Source organism: Megascapheus bottae, chromosome 17 (assembly GCF_031878675.1).
Source record: "Megascapheus bottae isolate mThoBot1 chromosome 17, mThoBot2.hap1, whole genome shotgun sequence".
Lineage (NCBI taxonomy): Eukaryota > Metazoa > Chordata > Mammalia > Rodentia > Geomyidae > Megascapheus > Megascapheus bottae.
Window position 1 is genome coordinate 46,024,191 of NC_143525.1, and position 22,985 is coordinate 46,047,175.

General features: G+C 43.5%; 1 protein-coding gene and 1 non-coding gene across 2 annotated transcripts; one reads left to right on the forward strand and one right to left on the reverse strand.

Moving 5' to 3' along the window:
* Nucleotides 1-1,545: 1,545 nt before the first annotated feature.
* Nucleotides 1,546-1,642, reverse strand: LOC150052017 (Z30 small nucleolar RNA). Its single transcript, XR_016538486.1, has one exon. It is a non-coding gene; the product is annotated as a Z30 small nucleolar RNA (small nucleolar RNA).
* Nucleotides 1,643-8,743: 7,101 nt separating this feature from the next.
* Nucleotides 8,744-21,817, forward strand: LOC150052018 (protein SLFN14-like). The gene is made up of 4 exons (XM_090351531.1): nt 8,744-9,797; nt 12,374-12,502; nt 15,009-15,723; nt 20,962-21,817. The coding sequence occupies exons 1-4, from the start codon at nt 8,744-8,746 to the stop codon at nt 21,815-21,817; spliced, it is 2,754 nt and encodes a 917-aa protein (XP_090207657.1).
* Nucleotides 21,818-22,985: the final 1,168 nt, after the last annotated feature.

Consider the following 22,985-nt stretch of genomic DNA (forward strand, 5'->3'; position numbering starts at 1 on the left):
ATACAGAAACGGGCCTAGTATGGAAGAGGGTACATGCCTCATTTCTTTTTGAATAGGCTTGCACTTAGGGCTTAGGCACTGTCCGTGAGCTTTTGTGCTCTAGGCTAAAGCTCTATTTGAGCTCCCATTTCTGGCTTAATAGGAGATGAGTCTGGGCTGGCTTTGAACAGCAATCCTCAGATCTCGGACTCTTGAGTAGCTAGGATTTAGATATGAGCCACTGGCACCCAGCTGGTACAGGACTCTTCACTGAAGTAGGGGTATGAGTTTAAGACTCAGCCTGAGAAACAGAATCCTTTGTAAAAACAACTCAAGTCTGGAGCATAAAACTGATTTCTATTGCTAGTGTAAGGAAGGAAGAAAAAAAAAATACTGAAGTTGCCTGAAATTTATACCACTTGATCAGCAGCTTCAGAGAAACATGTTTGATTTTTAAAAGCAAAAAACCTTTTCAACCAATACTGGTAACACACACTACATCACCTCAGCTCTGTGGGAAGAGAGATCGGGAGGACTGTGGTTCTAGGTGATCCTGAACAAAAAAAGTCTTTAAGACTCTATGTCAATGGGAGTAGTTTGGCATAAAAGCTGAGGCCTGATAGTCTAGCTATGATGGGAAACCTAAAGTAGGCAAATTGTGGTCTAGGCTAAGCAAGAAGTGAGACCCTATCTCAAAAGCAACCAATTTTGGAGTAGCTCTTCCATGGAGCTTTTCCCTTGCATGCATTAAGCTGAGTTCAAACTCCAGTATTCCAAAAAGGGAAGGAGGGAAGGTTATCAGCAGGGTGTAGTTATATATGCCTGTAATCTCAGCATTCAGAGGTAATAATCAAGATTTCAAGGGTACCCTGGGTTACACAATGAGATAGTCTCAAAAAAAAATTTTTTTTTCTTTTGCCAGTCTTAGAGCTTGAACTCAGGGCCTGGGCACTGTCCTTGGACACGTTTTGCTCAAGGCTAGTGCTCTGCCACCTGGGCCATAGCACCACTTCTGGCTTTTTCTGAGTCTGTGGTACCAAGGAATTGAATCCAGTGCTTCATTCATGCTAAATGAGGGCTCTACCACTAGCTACACTCCCAGTCCTCAAATCAATTTTAATAGGACAGGTGAAAATAATATGTGTCTTTGGTATGCAAAGTTTTCTAATGATGTAACTAATTTTGGCAATTCAAAGTACATATATGACACAGTTAAATTTTTAAATGATCTATGACATCGATTTAAAAATATTAAAACATAGCAGAACATAGTGGCTATATTTTACAAATTCTTGTAAAGACTCAAACGTTTCAAGAAGAAGAAAAAAATTGAAAAGATTTACCACATAAATACTATATTAAAATGTTTTTTTTAATACAGTAAATCAATAAAGGAACTGAATCAGATTCAGGTCTGAAATGCTGTAGTCCTCCATGAAGATTTCAAACCAGATTTTTCACTTCAACCTAAGGAGGGAAACAAAGTATCAGTAATTCAGAAAACCACTTAGAGGCAGTATTGAAGTACTCTAGGACTGACAACCAGGGGAAAAACACAACCAGAATGAGCTCAGAGAGAAGATTAGAGATTCATGCCCTGGTCAAAGCCAACACTCAAGCAATGGCAATACCAGGTCAGACTATGCTTCACTCATCATTGCCTCAGCATTTCACCTCCCTACATCAGCTAAAAGCAGCCTGGTGCTCTATTTTCACAGCCAAGAAAACTTGGGCCTACCTATAGAAGACATAAGTTGGATAAAAGTTTCTACCTCAAGTTTTCAAGAAGTATTTTCTCTTCCACTCTACGTATCTCATTGTAACTTGGGCAAGTTTTGTTTGGAGGAAGTTTTTGTTTTGATGGTTTTTGCAGACCACCGGAGTAGAGAAGCACTTACCACACTTACCATTCAAATACAGTTTGGTGTCATCCAAGCAGAATAACATTCAGGGATGTTTGGTAGGGATTTACTGCCTAGATCTAGAACAGCAGCTTTAGAAATGATTTCCTACTAAATTATAAAGTCTAGTTTACTTAATATAAAAGTTAACATAATTCTGCTATTGGCACCACACTGGGCACCCAATGTGCCTGCAGTTTCCCTTTAATCCAGTGTATACCAATACTGACCTTAAAATACAGAGGATGATTTTGCTATTACTCAAAGAGTGTTTAACTGCTCCCCACAGGCCAGAAAATTAAATTCAATCTGCTTAGCATTTAAGATGTTTCAAAAGTGACCAAAGAATGAAGCCCTGGGTTCAATACCCAACACTAAAACAAGCAAATAAAATATTAAGACAAAAAAAAATACCACTCAAACTTATCCTTAATACCATAATTCTAACATGTACCTTACAGTCTTCCCAACCCAGAATATTCCTAAGTCTTCGGGGATGTGCCTTCCATCTAGAAAGTCCTTCTCCCCTCAATAGAAAACCTTACTATACTTTAATCCTATCTCTCCAGCTGGTGACTCTCCAAAAGCCAATCTTTTTGTTGGGGGGTCATGGGGCTTGAACTCTGCGCCTGAGCTCTTCAGCTCAAGGCTACCACCCTACCCCTTGAGCCACAGCCCCACTTCCCCTTTTCTAGTGATTAATTGGAGATGGAGTCTCAGGTTCTTTTGTGCCCGGGCTGGCTATGAACCTTGATCCTCAAATCTCAGCCTTCTGAGTAGCTAGGATTACAAGTGTGAGCCACCGTGTCCAGCCAAAAGGCTATTTTTTTGTACAGTGTTGTTCCATCACTCTAAAACAATCCTAATTCGAATTCAGTATCTTTGCTTCTGCTAGCCACATCAGGTACAAAGTTCTCTGTCTCTGTATACCTTCCCACACTCCTTTCCAGAGAGAATTTTATAAATTCAATGCCATTTTTTCTTCTTCTTCCTTTTTTTTTGGGGGTGGAGGGGGGCCTATAAATGGGACTTAAATTCTGGGCTTGGGACACTGTCCCTGAGCTTTTTTTGCTCAAGGCTAGTGCTCTATGACTTGAGCTGTATGTTTACCTTTTATTATTAATATGATGATGATGTATTCCTAACTCCCTCAGTCCTTTTCTCTGGCTGCCACAACACTTTCCTCCATCACAGCCCACAATAGAAGCCAATTAGTCACCCGATCGCCGGTTTCCATCGGCTCCGTTACCGTCAGTCACTAAAGATCGAGGACTGCGTGTTCCAAGCCTGTAGTCCAACCAATGTCGCCTTCGTTCGGTCAATGGGTGACCCTCCCTAATAAGCCCTAGGTACCATGACGGACATCCTCAGCACCCCGGGAGCGGGAGAGTGGCAGAGTGCTTGCCTAGCGTGCATGAAGCCCTGGGAGGTGGAGCTGCGGCTCGATGGCGTAACTCCAGCCTTGAGGCCCAAGGACAGGGCGCAGGCCCGGAGCTCAAGCCCAGGACTGGAGAAGAGAAAAAAAAACCAGCATAATAAACCTAGAACGCGAGCTTACCTCCGTCCGGCGCGGCGGCGGCGGCCCGCGACCGCGGCTCCCGGCCCATCCGGCGTCTCCAGGCGCCCGGCACAGGCCTCCGCGCGGGGCAGCCACGGCTCCCGCGCGCAGACCCCAGACCCCAGGGGTTCAACCCCACCACCTTCATCGGTGGCGGCCACGGCTCCCGAGCGCAGATCCCAGACCCCAGGGGTTCAACCCCACCACCTTCATCGGTGGCGGCCGCGTCGCCGCGCGGGAAACGGCGTGAGGGCCAGGGTCCGAGGTGCGGCCAGTCACCCCGCGGGGAGATCTCCCAAGTGACCAGGCTCTCAACTCCCTCCGGACTTGGCCACAGCGGAGAGCGACGGCCAAGCTTCCCGGTCCGCCGACCACGCCATCACCCGTCTCCCACGTCCGCCCCGCTCCGGGCAGCCAGACCCGCGGCCCACAGTCCTCTGCGGCGCGCGTCGGGACAGCCAATGCCGTGTGCGGCTGTGAGGTCACGTGAGCAGCAGCGAGGCGGGGATAGCAGGAACGGGAGCCAATCGGAGGCCGAGGCTGACATGAGGGGTGGAGCTAGAAAGCCAGCTGCTCCCCGCTCTTCTGCGTCTAGGTGTCCACTTGGAGAGAGACGAGTTGGTGCCTCTGGCTGCTTTTCTTTCCCCTGACCCCGGAACTCGGGACGAATGTTAGGCATGGTGATTTTGACTTTGCTGGTGAATGTGTGTGTGAGGCCTACGATTGGAGGAAGAAGTGTGCGTTCAATGAACACACTACGTGTTCACCGATTCTGGCCCCTGATGGAAGGAAGTGTCCCCTCCTGTCCAGGGGTAACTCATTGGCTGATCAACCTTTTAAACACGTCCTCAACCATAAAATGATACTCTGAAAGGAAAAAAAAAAAAGAGCGTGGCTCAATACCAAAGAAGCGGGGAGGCAAATGAGCAAGACTGAGAGAGGTGGCTTTGAAGGGAAGGGAGACTGGAGAATGTGGAGATTCTGGGAGAGGGAATAATTCCAGCTCTGGAAATTTAGCTGAGCTTTCAGGTCAGGGTACCAAATTTAGCTGGAGTAATAGAGTTCTTGAGGTGTTTCTCAAAATTATAAGTGAGCAACAAACCTTGGTATGAACAACACAGAAGTTCTCCAGCATAAAATACAAACATTCAAAACTCTAGAACGCCCGGGGTTTAACCCAGATCTGTCCAATCAGATATTCAGGGGCTGGAGTTCAGGCATATATACTTCATTTTATTTATCTTTGTATGGGAACTGGGACTTGCACTCAGCACTAGGGAGCTGTCCCTTACTTTTATGCTCAAGCTAGTCAGATCTTTATCACTTGAGGCTTAGCGCCACTTCCAGCTTTGGGATGGTTAATTGGAGACAAGAGTCTCATAGACTTTCTTGCCTGGGCTGGCTATGAATCTCCACCCTCTTATCTCAGCCTTTGAGGTAGCTAAGATTACAGGCCTGAGCCAAGAGTCTCTGGCCTTATCTGTTTGTTTTTCCTTTCTGTTTGGGTACTGGGGCTTGAACTCAGGGCCTTCTCTTGCTTGTCTTTTTCCACTGAAGGCTGGCATGCTACCACTTGAGTTGTAGCTCTAGTTTGGCTTTTGCATGAGTCATTGGAGGTAAGAGTCTTGCCAACTTTTCTGCTTGGGCTGGTTTTGACTCTTGATCCTCAGATCTCAGCCTCCAGAGTAGATACGAGTACAGGCATGAGCAACCAGCACCCAGGTATTAGCAGTTTTTCTTTTTGAATAAGGTAATTATAAAATCTAACCAAGTTGCATGAAAACAACGCCTAGTGATTAGAGTGCTCAGGCAATGTTACTGGTACAGGTTGAACTGTTAGGAATTGTTTGTCTTTCCCCTCTACCAAGGAAAATAGGTATGTGTCTCCTTCCAGCCATCAGCCAGGCTGTGTAGAAGAATGAGATGAACTTTGGGTTCAAATACCCCAATGTTCAAATCCCAGCTCTGCTGATAGGTAACCTAGAGCTTTACTTGTCTTTCTCATTTGTTATGTCATTTTATTAGGTGAAATAATGCATGTCTTCCAAGTTGTTAGGAGGATGATAGAAGAAAAGTGCTTATTTGTACCAAATGAAGCAATCACTAAATGCAGTTTTTATTTTGGGTTGCCAGAGGCACTGTGCTGTATTTAGAGTGTATTTGATTATTCAATAATTGACTGTTGAAGAAAAAGCTGACATCTTGTGTTATGCACTGTGTGTAGCACCTCATTTTATCCTCAGAAATATTCTGTGGAGGGCTGTGAGTGTGGCCTAGTGGTAGAGTGTTTGTCTGGCATGCATGAAGCCTTGGGTTCTATTTCTTGGTACCACATACACAGAAAAACTGAAAGTGGTACTGTGGCTCAAGTGGTAGAATACCAGTTTTGAGTTTAAAAGCTAAGAAACAGTGTCCAGGCCCTGAGTTTAACCCCAGTACCAGCACACACACACACACACACAAACACACACACACAATTAAAATTCGCCTATAATCCTCAACCCAGTGATCACCAACTTCTTATTTCTATGCATTTTACTATACTGGGACATGTGTCTATCAAAGAGTAAGAGGAGAATAAAAATAACATAGAATAAACAATACGGATGGTGGAAAAGAAATTAATGTTTTCCACCACAATGAATATGTACATATTCGTGTAATTAGAGTTTTGCAAATAACAACCAGGGCAGAAGGTACTTTTAGGATGTGTGGAACAGGTGATCATTGTCTTAGAGCTTGAAAATTTAACTTTCACTCTTGAGTTTTCCCATTAGGAAACTCTGGTTTACTCCCTGAGGTCACGCCCTGACATAGACACTTCTCAGGTCCTTATCAGCCTTCCTCAGTGAGTCAATGTTATGAAGACTGGAGGAGTCTGGCAGAGTACCTGCTCCTCCCAGACTGATATCACAGGCCAACAGGGTCCCAGACAGAAGGCAAACATTCAGACAAACATGCCAGATGTGCAAGTGAAGCAGCAAGAGAAAACCCGAAGAGCATCAGGTAAAATAATATTTCCCTAAATCTCATCTGTCTTATTTTTGGTGCAGTTTATATAGTCTTGAGATCATGAAGGACAGTATAAAGGAAGCTAGTGAGAAAATTGAAAAGGAAATGATTGGGAAATTCTGGAAGGGTAGAAAGGCTATTCAACTGCACCTAGAATCTCAGAAAGCATTATACTTCCAAGGAGATCAGCACCCAAATAATATGGAGAAGACCTGGGAGTCGTGAAGGCCACAGGCCCAGAGAGTTCAAAGTTAATTAGATTTGTGTCGTGGGTCCTATTGGTGAAAGTTGCAGGTAGGAAGAACCGACAATGGAATGCTTGGAAAATGTAAAGCATTCCTAGTCCCTGGAGTTGTCCAAGCAATGACATGGTCATTTATTGGTTGCGACAGCTTCTCACTAAGTAGCCTGGGCTGGTTTCAAACACTGTCCTCCTGCTTCAGCCTCTTGAGTTAGAATTATAGGCATATACCACCCTGTCCAGCTTAATCTGTGCCCTTTTTTAATGTAGCAAATTTTCTACCATCTTTTTTTTTCTTTTGGCCAGTCCTGGGCTTGAGCTCAGGGCCTGAGCACTGTCTTTGGACTTTCTCAAGGCTAAAGCTCTACCACTTGAGCCTCAGCACCACTTCTGGCTTTTTTCTACATATGTAGTACCGAGGAATCGAACCCCGGTCTTTGTGCATGCTAGGCAAGCACTTTAACCACTAGGCCAAACTCCCGGCCCCTCTACAGTCTTTTTTATAGTAAGATCTTCTACACTCCCTTAGTTCTCTACTACTTTTTTTCTTTCCCCTTTGGAACATGAATAGAAGTATCATTTGATTTCAACTTCCTCCTCCTCCTCCTCCTCCTCCTTCTCCTCCTTTCCTCTTCTTCTTCCTCTTCCTCTTCTTCTTGTTCTTCTTCTCCTTCTTCTTCTTCTTCTTCTTCTGCTTCTTCTTCTGCTTCTGCTTCTGCTTCTGCTTCTGCTTCTGCTTCTTCTGCTTCTTCTGCTTGTGCTTCTTCTGCTTCTTCTGCTTCTGCTTCTTCTGCTTGAACTCTGGGCCTAGATGCTGTCCTTGAACTCTTCTGCTCAAGGCTGCCACCCTACCCCTTGAGCCACAATGCCACTTTGGATTTTCTGGTGATTAATTGGAGATAAGAGTCTCACAGTCGTTAGTGCCTGGGCTGACTTTGAACTGTGATCCTCAGATCTCAGCCTCCTGGGTAGTTAGGATTACAGGTGTGAGCTACCAAGCCTGGCTCTGATTTCAACTTATACTTCTGCATATTCTCTAATAACATACTGTACTCTGTGTGTGTGTGTGTGTGTGTGTGTGTGTGTGTGTGTACTGAAACTTAAACTTAGGGTTTGGGTTCCTTAACTTTTTTTGTTCAAGGTTGATGTTCTACCTCTTAAGACACCGCTTTGTTTCCTGCCTTTTAACAGTCAATTGGAGGCACAAGCCTCACAGACTTGCCTGCCTGGGCTGGCTCCATGATCCTCAGATCTCAATCTCTTCAATAGCCAGGCTTACAAGCATGAGCCACCAATGCCCGGCTATAACTTATTCTTTAATAACTGTTCTGGCCTCAAAGTTACTGCTTCCTGATATTAATAGAAGACTAGACTATTTCAGCAATGAAATTTTCTCATATGGCAAAATATTGAGAACTTAAATCTATGCATATCTAGCCAGACACTGTGCCTTATACCTGTAATCCTAGCTATTCAGAAGGCTGAGATCTGAGGATCACAATTCAAAGCCAACCCTGGGCGGTAAAGTCTGTGAGACTTTATCTCTACAATTAATTACTAGAAAACCAGAAGTGGCACTGTGGCTCAAGGGATAGGACAGTAGCCTTGAGCTGAAGAGGTCAGGGACAACGTCCAGGCTCAGAGTTCAAGTCTCACAACTGACAAAAAAAATCTATGCATTAAAGAAGGTCTACCTCACTATGTTTCTGCATTTGCCAATACTCTTGGGGGATACCTAATTATTGGGGTTGATGAGAAGAGCAAAGAAGTGTTTGGATGCAAGAGCGAAAAAGTGAATCCTAATTTATTGAAAAAAGAAATAGAAAACTACACTTAAATCCATGCTTATTCTCGCTACAATAAAAAGGTTAAGGACATTTTTGTTAGGAATGAGTAGTATTGTTCCCAATGTCAAAATATATCCTCAATAACTTACAGCTTCAAGGAAAACATTATCATCTCTGAAATTCTCTCTAAGGTGGAAACAACATCTCTGTCATTATTTGTAGGAATCCTTTCTGTCATTGTTTGGAGCTCAGAAGGGCCGCTGAGATGGAAAACCTTCAGGCTGATCTAGAAATGTCCTTTGCTGAGAAGATTGTGTCAGTGGGCAGAGTCACTTTTGGAGAAGAGAATAGGAAGAAGATGAGCAATAGCTGTTTGAAAAGAAATGAGAATTTGAAGATCATCAAGGCTATCTGTGCACTTCTCAATTCTGGAGGGGGTGTGATTAAGGCAGAGATTGAGGATAGAACCTATAATTATCAATGCCATGGGCTGGGACTGGATTTAGAAACTTCCTTTCAGAAGCTCTTGCCTTCAGGTTCACAGAAATACCTTGACTACACACAGCAGGAAAACACTCTCTTTATTTTTGTGAAGGCCTGGAACCCAGATGTTTGGAACCTCCCAGTGAAGATTTGTAGCTTACACTCCAATTTATATCGGAGAGATGTGACCTCTGCTATCAACCTGAGTTCTAGCAGTGCCCTAGAGCTTCTTAGGGAGAAGGCGTCTAGAGCTCAAAGAAGCAAGCTGGTCTTACATCCTCCTCAGAGAATCTTAAACAGATACATTCAAGAGGAGGAAAATATGAAGGTGGCTGCCTCAGAATTCTTTGAAAGGGATAGACTCAAGTATAAGGAGAAGCTCAACTTTACGGAGTCAACACATGTGGAGTTGAAAAGGTTCACCACCAAAAAGATTGTCCCCCGGGTTAAAGAAGGTCTACCTCACTATGTTTCTGCATTTGCTAACACTCTTGGGGGATACCTAATTATTGGGGTTGATAACAAGAGCAAAGAAGTGTTTGGATGTAAGAGCGAAAAAGTGAATCCTGATTTGTTGAAAAAAGAAATAGAAAACTGCATAGAAAGGTTGCCCACGTATCACTTCTGCCATGAGAAACCCAAGGTGAAGTTCACAACCAAAATCATAAATATCTACCAAAGAGATGCACTGTATGGTTATGTTTGTGTGGTTCGAGTAGAGCCCTTCTGCTGTGTGGTATTCGCAGGGGCTCCGGATTCCTGGATCCTGAAGGAAAATTCTGTCACAAGGCTGACAGCTGAGCAGTGGGTGATCAAGATGCTAGATGCTCATTCAGGTAAAGAGGAAGGTGAGGAATCGTTGTTTTGTCCACAGGGAGGAGCCTTCTCCTTTGCTTTTGTGGGTATTGTCCTATATTTATCTTAAATAATATTTATTTAAATTTTACTTATTATTATTTTTGCTTTTGAATGTTCTCCCATGACAGGATTTCCCCTCTCAGATTCTTTTTTTTGTTTGGGGTGGGTGGGGGGAGGGAGGGTCAGTCATGGGATTTGAACTCAGGGCCTGGACGCTGTCCCTAGGCTTTTTTTGTTCAAATCTAGCACTCTACCACTTTGAGCCAGAGATGCACTAACAGTTTTCTAGTGGTTAATTGGAGATGAAGAATCTCATGGACTTTCCTGCCAGGGCTGGCTTTGGACCTCGGTGTTCAGATCTCACCCCCTAAGTAGCTAGGATTGTAGGCATAGCCACTGGGTCCTGGCAAGAATCTGATCTCTCTGGGGTCAAGCAATTGGTGGATTTCAGGCTACTTGGGGAAAGTTATAGTATACCATCTGCTATGAATGAGTGAGATTTCCTTTTTATGCACTGCAAAGGCTAGTCAAAAAAAAATTGCAGGGCAATTTTCCTAAATGGAATCATCTTGCTCGTTTTCAGAGAAACGCTGTTTAAGAATAACTCTGCCTTAAGTCTTTCCAGGGAAGTATTTTTGAGGACTTTGAAGCATTCTGGTAACACTAGGAGCTGACATATTAAGTCCTTGAGTTTGGAGCACTGTCATGTGGGGAATGCTGCAGACAGGGGTACTGGACTGGGAGAAGGCCATGCGGGAGGATGCCTGGCACTTCCTCCTACTTCCCTGACTGGAATAGTCTTGGTGGTTTTTATTTATTTATTTATTTATTTATTTATTTTCGGGTGTGGGACTTGAACTCTGGGCTGGGCATTGTCGGTGAGCTCTTCAGCTCACCATCCTCGCCCTTGAGCCCCAGGGCCACTTTTGGTTTTCTAGTGGTTAATTGGAGATAAGAGTGTCTTGGACTTCAGTGCCCTGGCTGGCTTTGAAGCACAACCCTCAGATCTCAGCCTCCTGACTAGCTAGGATTACAGGGATGAGCCACCGTGCCTGGAAATTTTATTTATTTATTTATTTAATTTTTTTGCTGGTCCTGAAGCTTGAACCCAGGGTTTGAGTGCTGTCCCACGCCTCTCTGCTCAAGGCTAATGTTCAACCACTTGAGCCAGAGTACTACTGCCAATGATTTGTGTGTGTGGGGGGGTCACTGGGCTTGAACTCAGGGCCTGGTCCTGGGTGCTGTCCCTGAGCTTTTCAGCAAAAGGCTACCGCCCTACCTTTTGAGATACAGTCCCACTTCCTGTTTTCTAATGATTAGTTCGAGATAATAGTCTCACAGCTTTGTAGTGCTCTGGCTGGCTTTTGGAACCGAGATCTTCAGATCTCAGCCTCCTGTGCAGCTAGATTTACAGGAGAGAGCCACTCCACTTGGCTTTAGAAATCATCCAGTGATTTCTAATTCTACCTGAAGGACTTAAAGACCAAACTGAGTTTATCAGCTTGCCTTAGTGTGACTATGTTCACAACTGGAAAAAACAAGTTTGAATCCAAGACTTGCGTGATTATAATAATTCTTTTTTTATTATCCTAAAATTTTTAGATATCTCTCTCTCCACTTTCTCCTCCTGCACTCTCCATCTTCCTTTTCCTTGCCCACTACTTCAAGCTAAATATCCTATGCTTTCCAAACCATCTATGTTTGGATGAAGACCTAAACAACTGCACAATTAAAACAACTTGGCTGGGAGTTTGACCTAGTGGTAGAGTGCTTGCTTAGCACGCACAAAGACCCAGGTTCGATTCCTCAGTACCGCATACATAGAAAAAGCCAGAAGTGTTGCTGAGGCTCAAAGTGGTAGAGCTCTAACCTTGAGAAAGTCCAAGGACAGTGCTCAGGCCCTGAGCTTAAGCCCGGGTCTGGCAAAAACAACAACAACAGCAACAACAAAAAACCCAGCTTGTAGTGGGGCACTGGTGGCTCACATCTGTAAGCCTAGCTAGTCAGGAGATTGAGATCTGATGGTTATAGTTTGAAACCAGCCCAGGTAGTAGAGTCTGTGAGACTGTTATCTCCAATTAACTACCAGAAAAAGACAGAAGTGGAGCTGTGGTTCAAAGCTGTGGTCAAGCTCTAGCTTTGAGCAAAACAGCTCACAGATAGCGCCCAGGCCCTAAGTTCAAGCCAGATGACCGAAAGAAAAAAAAATAAATAAAAGAGTTCTTTCACCTTGGATGTTGAATTATGTCTGAAACTATTTCCTTCCTTCCCTCTTTCCTTCCTTCCTTTCTTTCTTTCTTTTTTGTCGGTCTTGGGACTTGAACTCTGAGCCTGGGTGCTGTCCCTGAGCTTTTCAGCTCAAGGCTACCACCTACCCCTGATCCATAGCCCCACCCCTGGTTTTCTGGTGGTTAATTGGAGATAAGAGTCTCATGGATTTTAGTGCCTGGGCTGGCTTTGAACCAAGATCCTCAGATCTTAGCCTCCTGAGTAGCTAGGATTACAGATGTGAGCCACCAGGCCTGGCTGAAACTACGTCTATGTTATTGTTTAGGTCCTTCCAGTTTGGCCACAGACCACAGTGCTCACCTGCTTTCACCAGCCTCCTCTGTACCAAGAAGCCCTGCATATCCCACAAAAGTCCTGGAATTGAAGCGGGATCTGCAACAACGTGTGTTTCCAGGTATTTCCTCTCTTTGCTTTGCTTTGCTTAACTGAGACAGGCTCAATCAGGCCCAACTCAGACTCAGGCATTTCCTTTTAATTTCAGCAGTACAGATGATTTGTCTTGTAAAATGACGTAGGAAACTATGAAACTCATAGTTCTAGAGGTACATAGTTTTTGCCAAACATGTGCACACCCTGGGTTTGATCCCCAGCACTGCAAAAAGGATCAGGCACAAAGCAATTAACTTGGGAGGAATTGGTGTCAGTTTCTTCCTAGGGATCAAATATAGAACTTTCCAGATACTGCCAGGCCAGGTATGGTGGCTCACAGCTATAATCCTAGCTACTCAGCAGGCTGAGATCTGAGGATCAAGGTTCAAAGCCAGCCCAAGCACAAAAGGACCTGAGACACTTATCTCCAATTAACCTCTAGAAAATAGGAAGTGGGGCTTGGCTCAAGAGCAGGGTGGTAGCCTTAAGCTGAAGAGCTCAGGGACAGCACGCAGGCCCAGGGGTAGGGTAGTAGCCTTGAGTTAAAGAGCCGAGGGAAAGCGTCCAGGCTGAGATCAAGCCCACAAAAAAAACTTTCCAGACACCATGAGATGTCTGGAATATACAACATAATGTACACTAATATTATATTATTTAAAACATATTATATAGAATATACATGCTACATATACTTATACAATTATATGCAATATAATAATGTATAATACAATATAATAATTATTCTATAGTGCATAATATGTATTCTATATTCTTTTAGGATTAATACTACGCAAATAATATATTAATATGATAGTAAAACATAATGTGTCTTATATAATATATGACTGCTGCACATTCTGTCATGTACTTATAATCATAGTATATAATACATGCACATACTATATATTATATATACTATTATATAATATATATGCTATATATAATATATACTACATATTATAATACTTTATATTATATATTATATATGTTTCTTAGGTCCCATAATCACTATACTTACATTTGTTTCCTGGCTTCCAGTCCCATATATCTTTCATTCTCTAAATCTGAGGGTGAAGGCATTCCTTAGGTCTGTACTTTAAGAACTGCTTTCTGGCCTTCAGAAAGAGCCACAAGGTCATCTGAACTTCTACTAAAGCAGAGTTTCTCAGTCTTAGCACTATTGGCATTTGAATGACATAATTCTTTGTAAGGGAGAGGTGAATGCCAGGTACATAGTAGGCTGTTTGGCAATATTACCATCTCTCTAGTTATAATAGTAAAAAAAATTCACGAGTTTCTCAATTGTCTCCTACAAATTGATGCTCATTAAAAATTTGCTGTTCTAGGTCTGCGGGAGCGTGGCCTAGGTGTAGAGTGCCTGCCTAGCATGCACCAAGACCTGGGTTCAATTCCTCAGTACCACATACATAGAAAAAAACCAGAAGTGGTGCTGAGGCTCAGGTGGTGGAGCTCTAGCCTTGAGAAAGCCCAAGGACAGTGCTCAGGCCCTGAGTTCAAACCCCAAGACTGGCAAAAAAAAAATTGCTGTTCTAGTAATACTAAGCAAGAGGGAAAAAAAAAGTGTACAACTCAACCAATCTGGAAGAAATAGTTTTATTGTTAATATTTGAATAGTTAAACTTTTTTCTTATGTAAAGCTTGAGGTGTGTGTATCTTTCATCATTTATAAGCTTTGTAAATTAGAATGATGACGATAATTATTGTGAAAGTTAAAATGTTTTTGCGGTTTTAGCTAACTATGCCACAGTACTGTGGAATATATGTAATTACTCAATCTCAATGAAGAAATAAATCTTTGGGGGAAAAAATGTTGTTCTAAAGGAAAAGTCTTAGTTTCCTACAAAGTATCAATTACCTAGAAAGTCTTTAGGAGGAAGCAGTAACTTCCTGTAAATCATGGGCCAGGGCCAGGAGGGTAGCATCATGGTAGAGTGCTTGCTTAGAATGTGCAGAGCCCTGGGTTTGATTCCTCCATACCACGTACACAGAAAAAGCTGGAAGTGGCAGAGTGCTAGCCTTGAACAAAAAGTGTCCAAGGACAGTGCCCAGGCCCTGAGTGCAAACCCCAGGACTGACAAAAAAAAAATCAGGGGCTGGGAGTTTGGCCTAGTGGTAGAGTGCTTGCCTAGCATGCACAAAGACCCGGGTTCGATTCCTGGTACCACATACTTAGAAAAAGCCAGAAGTGGTGCTATGGCTCAAGTGGTAGAGTTCTAGCCTTGAGAAAAATCCAAGGACAGTGCTCAGGCCCTGAGGTCAAGCCCAGGACTGGCAAAAAAAAAAAAATCATGGACCATCTGGAGTTACAGAAAAGGTTCTGTGAAGGCCCCACTCAGATTTTCTAGGGTTAGAGCTGCCAGATATGGAACCATTCCTGTACCCTTGGGCCATGCTAAGGGGATGCTGCCTTTGGAGCGAGGAAAATCATAGTTCTGTGGCCACAACCATCTGCACTTAACCATTCTCTATACTTTTGAAAATTTTGGTAACTTTGTCCTTTGAATTTTCAGTGACACCAGAAGAGATACGATTTCAACCAGAATCCCTCTGTCAGAAGTTATTCTCTGATCATGAAGGCCTGGAGCAATTCATGAAAGCACTGATCTATCCTTGTTCTCAGGGGGCTGTGATATTTTCTAGAAGCTGGGCTAGTGATATTGGTTTAAGGAAAGAGGAGAACGTCCTGTGTGATGCACTCCTGATAGCAGTTAACAGCCCGCTGGTACTCTACACTATTTTAAAAGACCCTGACAGGATGGGAGGCCTTCAATATGCCAAAGACACTGCCCTGCAGTTGAAGCAGAAACTGCAAACTGAGGGTGGCTACACAGGGAAGGCGTGTATCATTCCAAGGCCGACACTTCTGACCAGCTGGCCAGTAAGACCTTGTGAATTCCCTGTGTACTACCCACAGTCCTACAGGCTGGCCAGTGGAGAAGAAGTGGAGGACATGTTACAAGCCCTTGTGGTCATCTCCTTCTGCTCTACGTCTCTTCTGAGTGACCGCCTGGGCTATGAGTTTTTCAACCTGCTGGTGGCAGAACAATGTGAGTTGCTTTCCCAGAGCCTTCAGGAAACTCCAGAATTGTTCATCCACTGCTTTCCAGGAACCCAGAAGACAGCCCTCATCGTGAAGATTATGGAGAAAATGAAAGACTTTTTCTGTTGTGAACCACTCGAGATCCTCTATGTTTGTGAAAGCAACTCCCTCAAGGAGCTGGTGAGGTGAGAGTTTTGCTACACTAAAACCAAACAAAAACTACTTAATCTTTACAAGAGTGCCACAAAAGTAACTTGTATTTTCCATTTAATTGAAAATTGTAATATAAAATTTGGAGGCTGAGTGCACATGGCTCATGCCTATAATCCTAGCTACTCAGGAGGTTGAAATCTAAGGATTGCAATTTGAAGCTAGCCCAAACAAGAAAGTCCACGTGATTCTTTCTTTTTTTTTAATTTTTCAAGTTCTTGGGCTTGAACTTGGTGCCTGGGGTTTCTCATACATGCTTCTTATCTCCAATTAGCCAGCAAAAAGTCCAGAAATAGAGCTGTGACTCAAGTGGTAGAATGATAACCGTGAGTGGAAAAGCTGAAGGGGCTGTTAGTGTGGCCTAGTGGTAGAGTGCTTGCCTAGCATGTAGTCATCCCTGGGTTCAATTCTTTGGTACCACATATACAGAAAAAAAGCCAGAAATGGTGCTATGGCTCAAGTGGTAGAGCCATGATAAAGCTCAAGGACAGTGCCCATGCCCTGAGTTCAAGCCCCAGTACTAAGTCATATTCCCAGCCCCCACTTTGTTCACTTAAACTTAAAAAATTGTTATTATAAAGGTGACAATTTCCAGGTATCTTTTTTGAGCACCCTTCATACGTGAGGCATTGTGTTACATCTGATGTTAGAAGATCTTACTATTAAAAACATAATTTAAGTCTCATGCCTGCAATCCTATGCACTCAGGAACTTGAGATCTGAAGATTGAGGTTCAAAGTCAGCCTGGGTAGAAAAGTCTGTGAGACTCTTATCTCCAATTAACTATGAAAAAAGCTAGAAGGGCTTGGGAATATAGTTTAGTGGTAGATTGCTTGCCTAGCATGCATGAAGCCCTGGATTAGATTCCTCAGAACCACATAAACAGAAAAATCCAGAAGTGGGACAGGGAATTTAGCCTGGTGGTAGAGCGCTTGCCTAACACGTACAAAGACCCAGGTTCGATTCCTTGGTGCCACATATATAGGAAAAAAAGCTGGAAGCCATGCTGTGGCTCAAGTGGTTGAGGTCTAGTCTTGAGAAAGCACAAGAACAGCCAGGTTCGGTGGTTCATGCCTGTAATCCTAGCTACTCAGGAGGTTGAGATCTGAGGATCAAGGTTCAAAGCCAGCCCAGGCACAAAAGACCTTGAGGCTCTTATCTCCAATTAATCTCTAGAAAACAGGAAGTAGGGCTGTGGCTCCAGGGGGTAGGTCGGTAGTCTTTAGCTGAAGAGCTCAGGGCCAGGCCTGAATCTGTGCCCAGGCTCAGAGTTCAAGCCCCATAACCCACAAAAAAAAAAAAAAGAGAAAGAAAAGAAAAAAGAAAGCACAAGAACAATGCTCAAGTCCTGAGTTCAAGGCCCAGGACTGGCAAAAAAAAAATCCAAAAGTGGTAAGTGTGGCTCAGATGGTAGAGTGTTAGCCTTGAGCAAATGAAGCTCAGTGATAGTGCCCAGGCCCTGAGTTCAAGCCCCAGGACTGGAAAAAAAATTAAAAAGCCAGAAGCAGAGTTGTGGCTCAAGTAGTAGAGCACTAACCTTTAGGAAAAGTGATCAGGGATATTGCCTAGGGTTTGAGTTCAAGCTCCAGGACTAGAACACACACACACACACACACACACACACACACACAAATATGTATAATAATATAAAGATAGGTTCATTTTAGGCTAGATCAGCAACTACTCTTCAGTGAAAGAGACCCTTAGGCACACTCCTAATGAACCAGTACAAGTCAGGCACTAGTGAAAGATGCCTTTAATCCTAGCTAATTTGGAGGCTACATTCTGAAGGATAAAGATTTGATGTTAGACCAGGCAGAAAGGTTTCTCTAGGTTCTGCAAAATAGCCAGCAGAAAAGCAGGGCTGGAGGCATGGCTCAAATGCTAAAATATCAGCCAAATAAGCATGAGTTTCTAAATTCAAGCCGAGTGGTCAGGAGTTTAGCCTAGTTACAGAGTACTTGCCTAGCATGCATGAAGACCTGGGTTCGATTCCTTGATACTTCATACATAGAAAAAAAATCCAGAAATGGTGCTGTGGCTCAAGTGGTAGAGCTCTAGCTTTGAGAAAGTCCATGAACAGTGCCCAGGCCCTGAGTTCAAGGCCCAGGACTGGCAAAAAAAAAAAAAGTCAATTCAAGCCCCAGTAAAACAAAGAAAGAAAGAGGGAAGAAAGCAGTAGAAAACTGGGCATGGCAGTACATATACCTGTAATTGCAGTACTCAAGAGGCTGGAAGGGTTGAAAGTTTGGGGCCAACTTAAGCTACAAAAAAAATAAAATAATGGGGCCGGGAGTTTGGCCTAGTGGTAGAGTGCTTGCCTAGCATGCACGAAGACCCGGGTTCGATTCCTCGGTACCACATACATAGGAAAAAACCGGAAATGGTGCTGAGGCTCAAGTGGTAGAGCTCTAGCCTTGAGAAAGTCCAAGGACAGTGCTCAGGCCCTGAGCTCAAGCCCAGGACTGGCAAAAATAAAAATAAAAATAAAATAAAATAAGGATGACTTTCTAACTAAAGAACACAGCAAGTTCAAAGGCATGTAGACACTACAGACCAGAATGACAGGTCTGACAGTAGTAGTAAGGGTGGGTATAAGCCAGACAGTGATGTTGGAAATGAGGTAGATAATAAATTTTGGAAGATCTTTTAAATTGTGCTAAGGACTATGTTTGCCATTAAGCTTTTTTTTTTTTTTTTTTTTTTTTTTGCCAGTCCTGTGACTTGTACTCAGGGCCTGAGCACTGTCCTTGGGCTTTCTCAATGTTAGAGCTCTACCACTTAAGCCACAGCACCACTTCTAGCTTTTTCTACGTATGTGGTACTGAGGAATTGAACCCGGGTCTTTATGCATGCTGGGCAGGCACTCTACCACTAGGCCAAATTCCAGCCCAGGCATTGTAATCTTATCCAGAATGGCCTTTCACAGCTCTAAAAACTCTCAGGAACTGGGAATGTGGCTTAAAAGTAGAGTGCTTGCCTAGCATGTATGAGGCCCTGGGTTCAATTCACTAGTTCCTCATAAACAGAAATAAATAAAAACCTACAGGGACCTTCTTTACCTTTTGTAATTGTAACTGATACAGTAAAAGGCAATTTCCTTTTGCCTAGGTTCCAAAAGTTAATTTCAGCAGTCACAGAATCTTTTCTTTGTCTTTGCTTGAGAACCTCAGTATAAAAAGAAGGCCTCTGGAAGTGGTGCTGTGGTTCAAGGGGTAGGGTGGTAGCCTTGAACTGAAGAGCTCAGGAACAATGCCCAGGCCCAGGGTTTAAGTTCCACACGGACAAAAAAAAAAAAGAAGGCCCTGCTCATAAAGTTAAAAGGCCCAAAAAGGAAGACACTCCATCTCCACTTTGGCTTCCTGTGCTTCATGAGAAGCTTGGCTTTGGATTTTCTGTGTTTTGAATCAGACACTACCCTCAACTCTGCCATGTCATGTACTTGCAGTGTGTTTGGGGGAAATTTGGTGAGTAATAGCAGCACTGGAAGACCAGAAGCTGACCAAAGTCGGGTAACCACAAAAAGACTCTGCTACCAAAAACAGGAGAGGAATAGTAGCCATTTCACTGGTGCGAATTGAACTATAAACTTTGTGGTTTTTATCAGTTTGTGAGCTCTTCCTGTTAAAATGTAAAATCGGTTGTATTAGTGTGAGATTCCTTGGTGGCTTTTTCCCCAGCTCCCTTCTCGTTAGCCTAAAGGTCTTTTCCCTCATTCCCAGGAGTTTCCATAGGTCTGATGCCTTCCTGGTCCTCCTGGCCCAGGGTCCATAGCTGCCTGCTGTTTCCCAGGGAGATCCATTGGGACTGTAAGATTAGGATCCCAAATGGTAAGGAGAGAGGAAGGACAAAGGGAGAGCAGCTGGAGACAAGATTGGATTGAATTTGCCAGGGGCTCACGTCTGTAATCCTAGCTACTCAGGAGCCCACACAAGTCAAACTGGAGGAACACAAAAATAATTCAAAATCAAAGCATAGAAATAACACATATAAAATCAAGGAATCTATAGGAACATGTGAATTCAAATTAGAAAAGACAAGGCTGGGAATGTGGCTTAGTGGTAGAGTATTTGCCAACTATTCATGAAGCCCTGGGTTGGATTCCTCAGTAACACATACACAGAAAATGCCGGAAGTGGCACTGTGACTCAAATGGTAGAGCACTAGCCTTGAGCTAAAAAAAAAAAGCTCAGGGACAGTGCCCAGGCCCTGAGTTCAAGCCCTACAACTGACCAAAACAATTAAAAAGGATTGTGATATACCTCTAGGTGACTGCTCTCCAGCTCTACAAAAGAACAGAAAGTAAAGAAATGATAATACCTAATATAAATTACTTTTGAACTTTCCTTTAGCAGTAAGGATCTTGTCTTCAAGGACTGTGAAGTAGCAAAAATGGACTATTTGGGCTGGGAGTTTAGCCTAGTGGTAGAGTGCTTGTCTAGCATACAGGAAGACCCAGGTTCGATTCCTCAGTACCACATACATAGGAAAAAAAAAAGCTGGAAGTGGTTCTGTGGATCAAATGGTAGGGCTCTCGCCTTGAGAAAGCACAAGGACAGTGCTCAGGCCCTGATTTCAAGCCAGGACTGGCAAAAAATAATGGACTACTAATAGAGATAATGAAATCTCCTACCTCTTTTGTAATAATGAACATTTCACACACAGATTGAAGTAAATACTTGATAAATTTAGGGGTTAATGTAGAGATTCCCTTCTTGAACACTTGTTTGTTAAACATGTCATTTGAAATATGATGTAAAAATCAATGTTAGGGCCGGGAGTTTGGCCTAGTGGTAGAGTGCTTGCCTAGCATGCACGAATACCCAGGTTCGATTCCTCGGTACCACATACACAGAAAAAAACCGGAAGTGGTGCTGAGGCTCAAGTGGTAGAGTGCTAGCCTTGAGAATGTCCAAGGACAGTGCTCAAGCCCAAGCCCAAGCCCAAGACTGGCAAAAAAAAAAAAAAATCAATGTTAATAAATTCTTTAATTTAAAAAAAAAGCCAAAAAAAAGATAGGGTTTAAGATTCTACATTCTGTCAAGTAACTTGTCAATATAGCCATTTCTTGGTGTTGACACTAGTGAGTTGATGAATCCACCTGCAAAGGGAGAATTAACCTCTGATTCCAATCCAACCCTCAGATTCCAATTCCAGCTGTTGTTGCCTTTGATTTTATGCCTAACACGCTGTTCTCTCTTTCTTTATGATAGCCAGCAAACTCCCTTCCATGCCGTGACCCGAAACATGTTCATTCAGGGAGATTTCCCAAGGATTAAGCACATAGTGATGGATGAGATAGAGAATTTCTGTGGTAAATATGAAGATTGGTACCAGAAAGCCAGGAAAATCACTCACCCTGAGGAGAAGGGGGATGGAAGCGAAGCCCCTCAGCACGGGATCCTCTGGCTTTTCCTAGACCCTTTCCAAGTCTGTCATGCAGGGGTCAGTGGCCTCCCGCCTCCTTCTGCTCAGTTTCCTCGGAGAACAATCTCCAGTGGAATCCACTGTGCTTGGGAAATAGCAGAAGTCATGAAAGAAGAAATGGAGAAGATCAGAGAAAACCCTTCCTCCTGTGTGTCTCCAGACACCGTGGCACTGTTCCAGGAAGCTCTCTATAAGAAAGCCATGTGTGCCCAGGCTCTTCCTGGGGTGTATGAAATCAAGAGCCAAATGACCATGGAACAAATAGTGAAGTATGTGGCAGAGAAATGTCACAGCCTATTCCACTGGGGCTATCTGCCCAAAGATATAGCAATCCTGTGCAGGAGACAGGAGGAAAGAGGACGCTATGAGCCCGCACTGCTAAGAGAAATGAAATTGATTCACACTCACAACACGATAAAGGTAGAGTTCAGCAGGGCTGTAGCTGGTCAGGACAACCACATTGTTTTAGACAGTGTTCAGCAGTTCTCAGGTCTACAAAGAAATATTGTGTTTGGGCTTAGTTCAGAATGTGTCCAGCCAGAAGAATTTCAGAGGCTCTGCTTTGCTTCAAGAGCCATTAGCCACCTCTATCTGCTTTATGAAAAGAGGACAGCTTGGGAATCCATCTCTCTGTCTACATAGGTGTCAGCTACTCCTCTTTATTATTGCAAACAAGAAAATCAAGGTTCAACTGTGAGGCCCCGAATCACAGAGCTGCCTCTTGAGATTCCTTCTTCACTTTATTTGCAGTGGCCCTGCTCTTTCCCGTTCCACTTTTCTTCTCTGCACAATTAGAACACCTGTGTCATTGGTCCCATGTGGCCTCCTCCAGCTCAATCCAGCTTTTATGCTGCCCTCTGGAGGAGTTATCCTCCAATAGCTGTTTTTATGAAATCCTCTGCTCAGATACCTCAGTGAGTTGTCCCAACAGCTTTCAAATCACACCAGTTCCTGGAGTTTCCCTCATACATCCTGATTTAGTTTCCCACTCACATCCTTGATTGTACCTCTTGTCTCCTGGTGCTTTTGATATACTCCAGCCTACTTGGCCCATTTTGTGACTAACGTCTCCTGCAGATTGTGGGCTTTAAGTTTACATGTCCAGAATTTGATTTATGCATTTGACCAAGTCTAGATCAGTGTCTTAGGAGACAGCATTATGATAGCTGAGCTCACAAAAGACCAACACATGATTTAAAAAAGGTCACTCTGGGGGCCAGGAGTTTGGCCTAGTGGTAAGAGTGCTTGCCTAGCATGCACAGAGACCTGGGTTCTATTCCTCGGTACCACATACATAGAAAAAGCTGAAAGTGGTGCTCTAGCATTGAGAAAAGCCCAAGGATAGTGTTCAGGCCTTGAGTTCAAGCCCCACGACTACCAAAAAAATTGTCACTCTGTTAATTTATGATGAGGACTGTAGAGACCAATGGGCTTTGCTAATCTGCGCATTCTATAAGCAGAGGTTTGCTGTAAGGAGTGCTAAATTGGAGTTTAGCACTGGAGGGTGAGTCTAAACCTATGGTGGCAGTCGTGTTCATGAACTGAACACCAAAACCTCCCATCTACCCACTGCCTCTCCAAATACTTTGGCATCTCTTGTCTCTCACTTCTACCTCTACATAGCCTTATTTATTGAATAAAATAATTTATTTAATAAAAGAAGGTCACTGGGTGCTGGTACCTATGCTTATAGTCAGGAGACTGAGATCTAAAGATCCAGATCAAAGCTAGCCCCAATTAACCAGCAGAAAAGCCAGAAGTCGAGCTGAGGATCAAGTAGTGGAGCACTAGCCTTTAGTAAAAAAGCTAA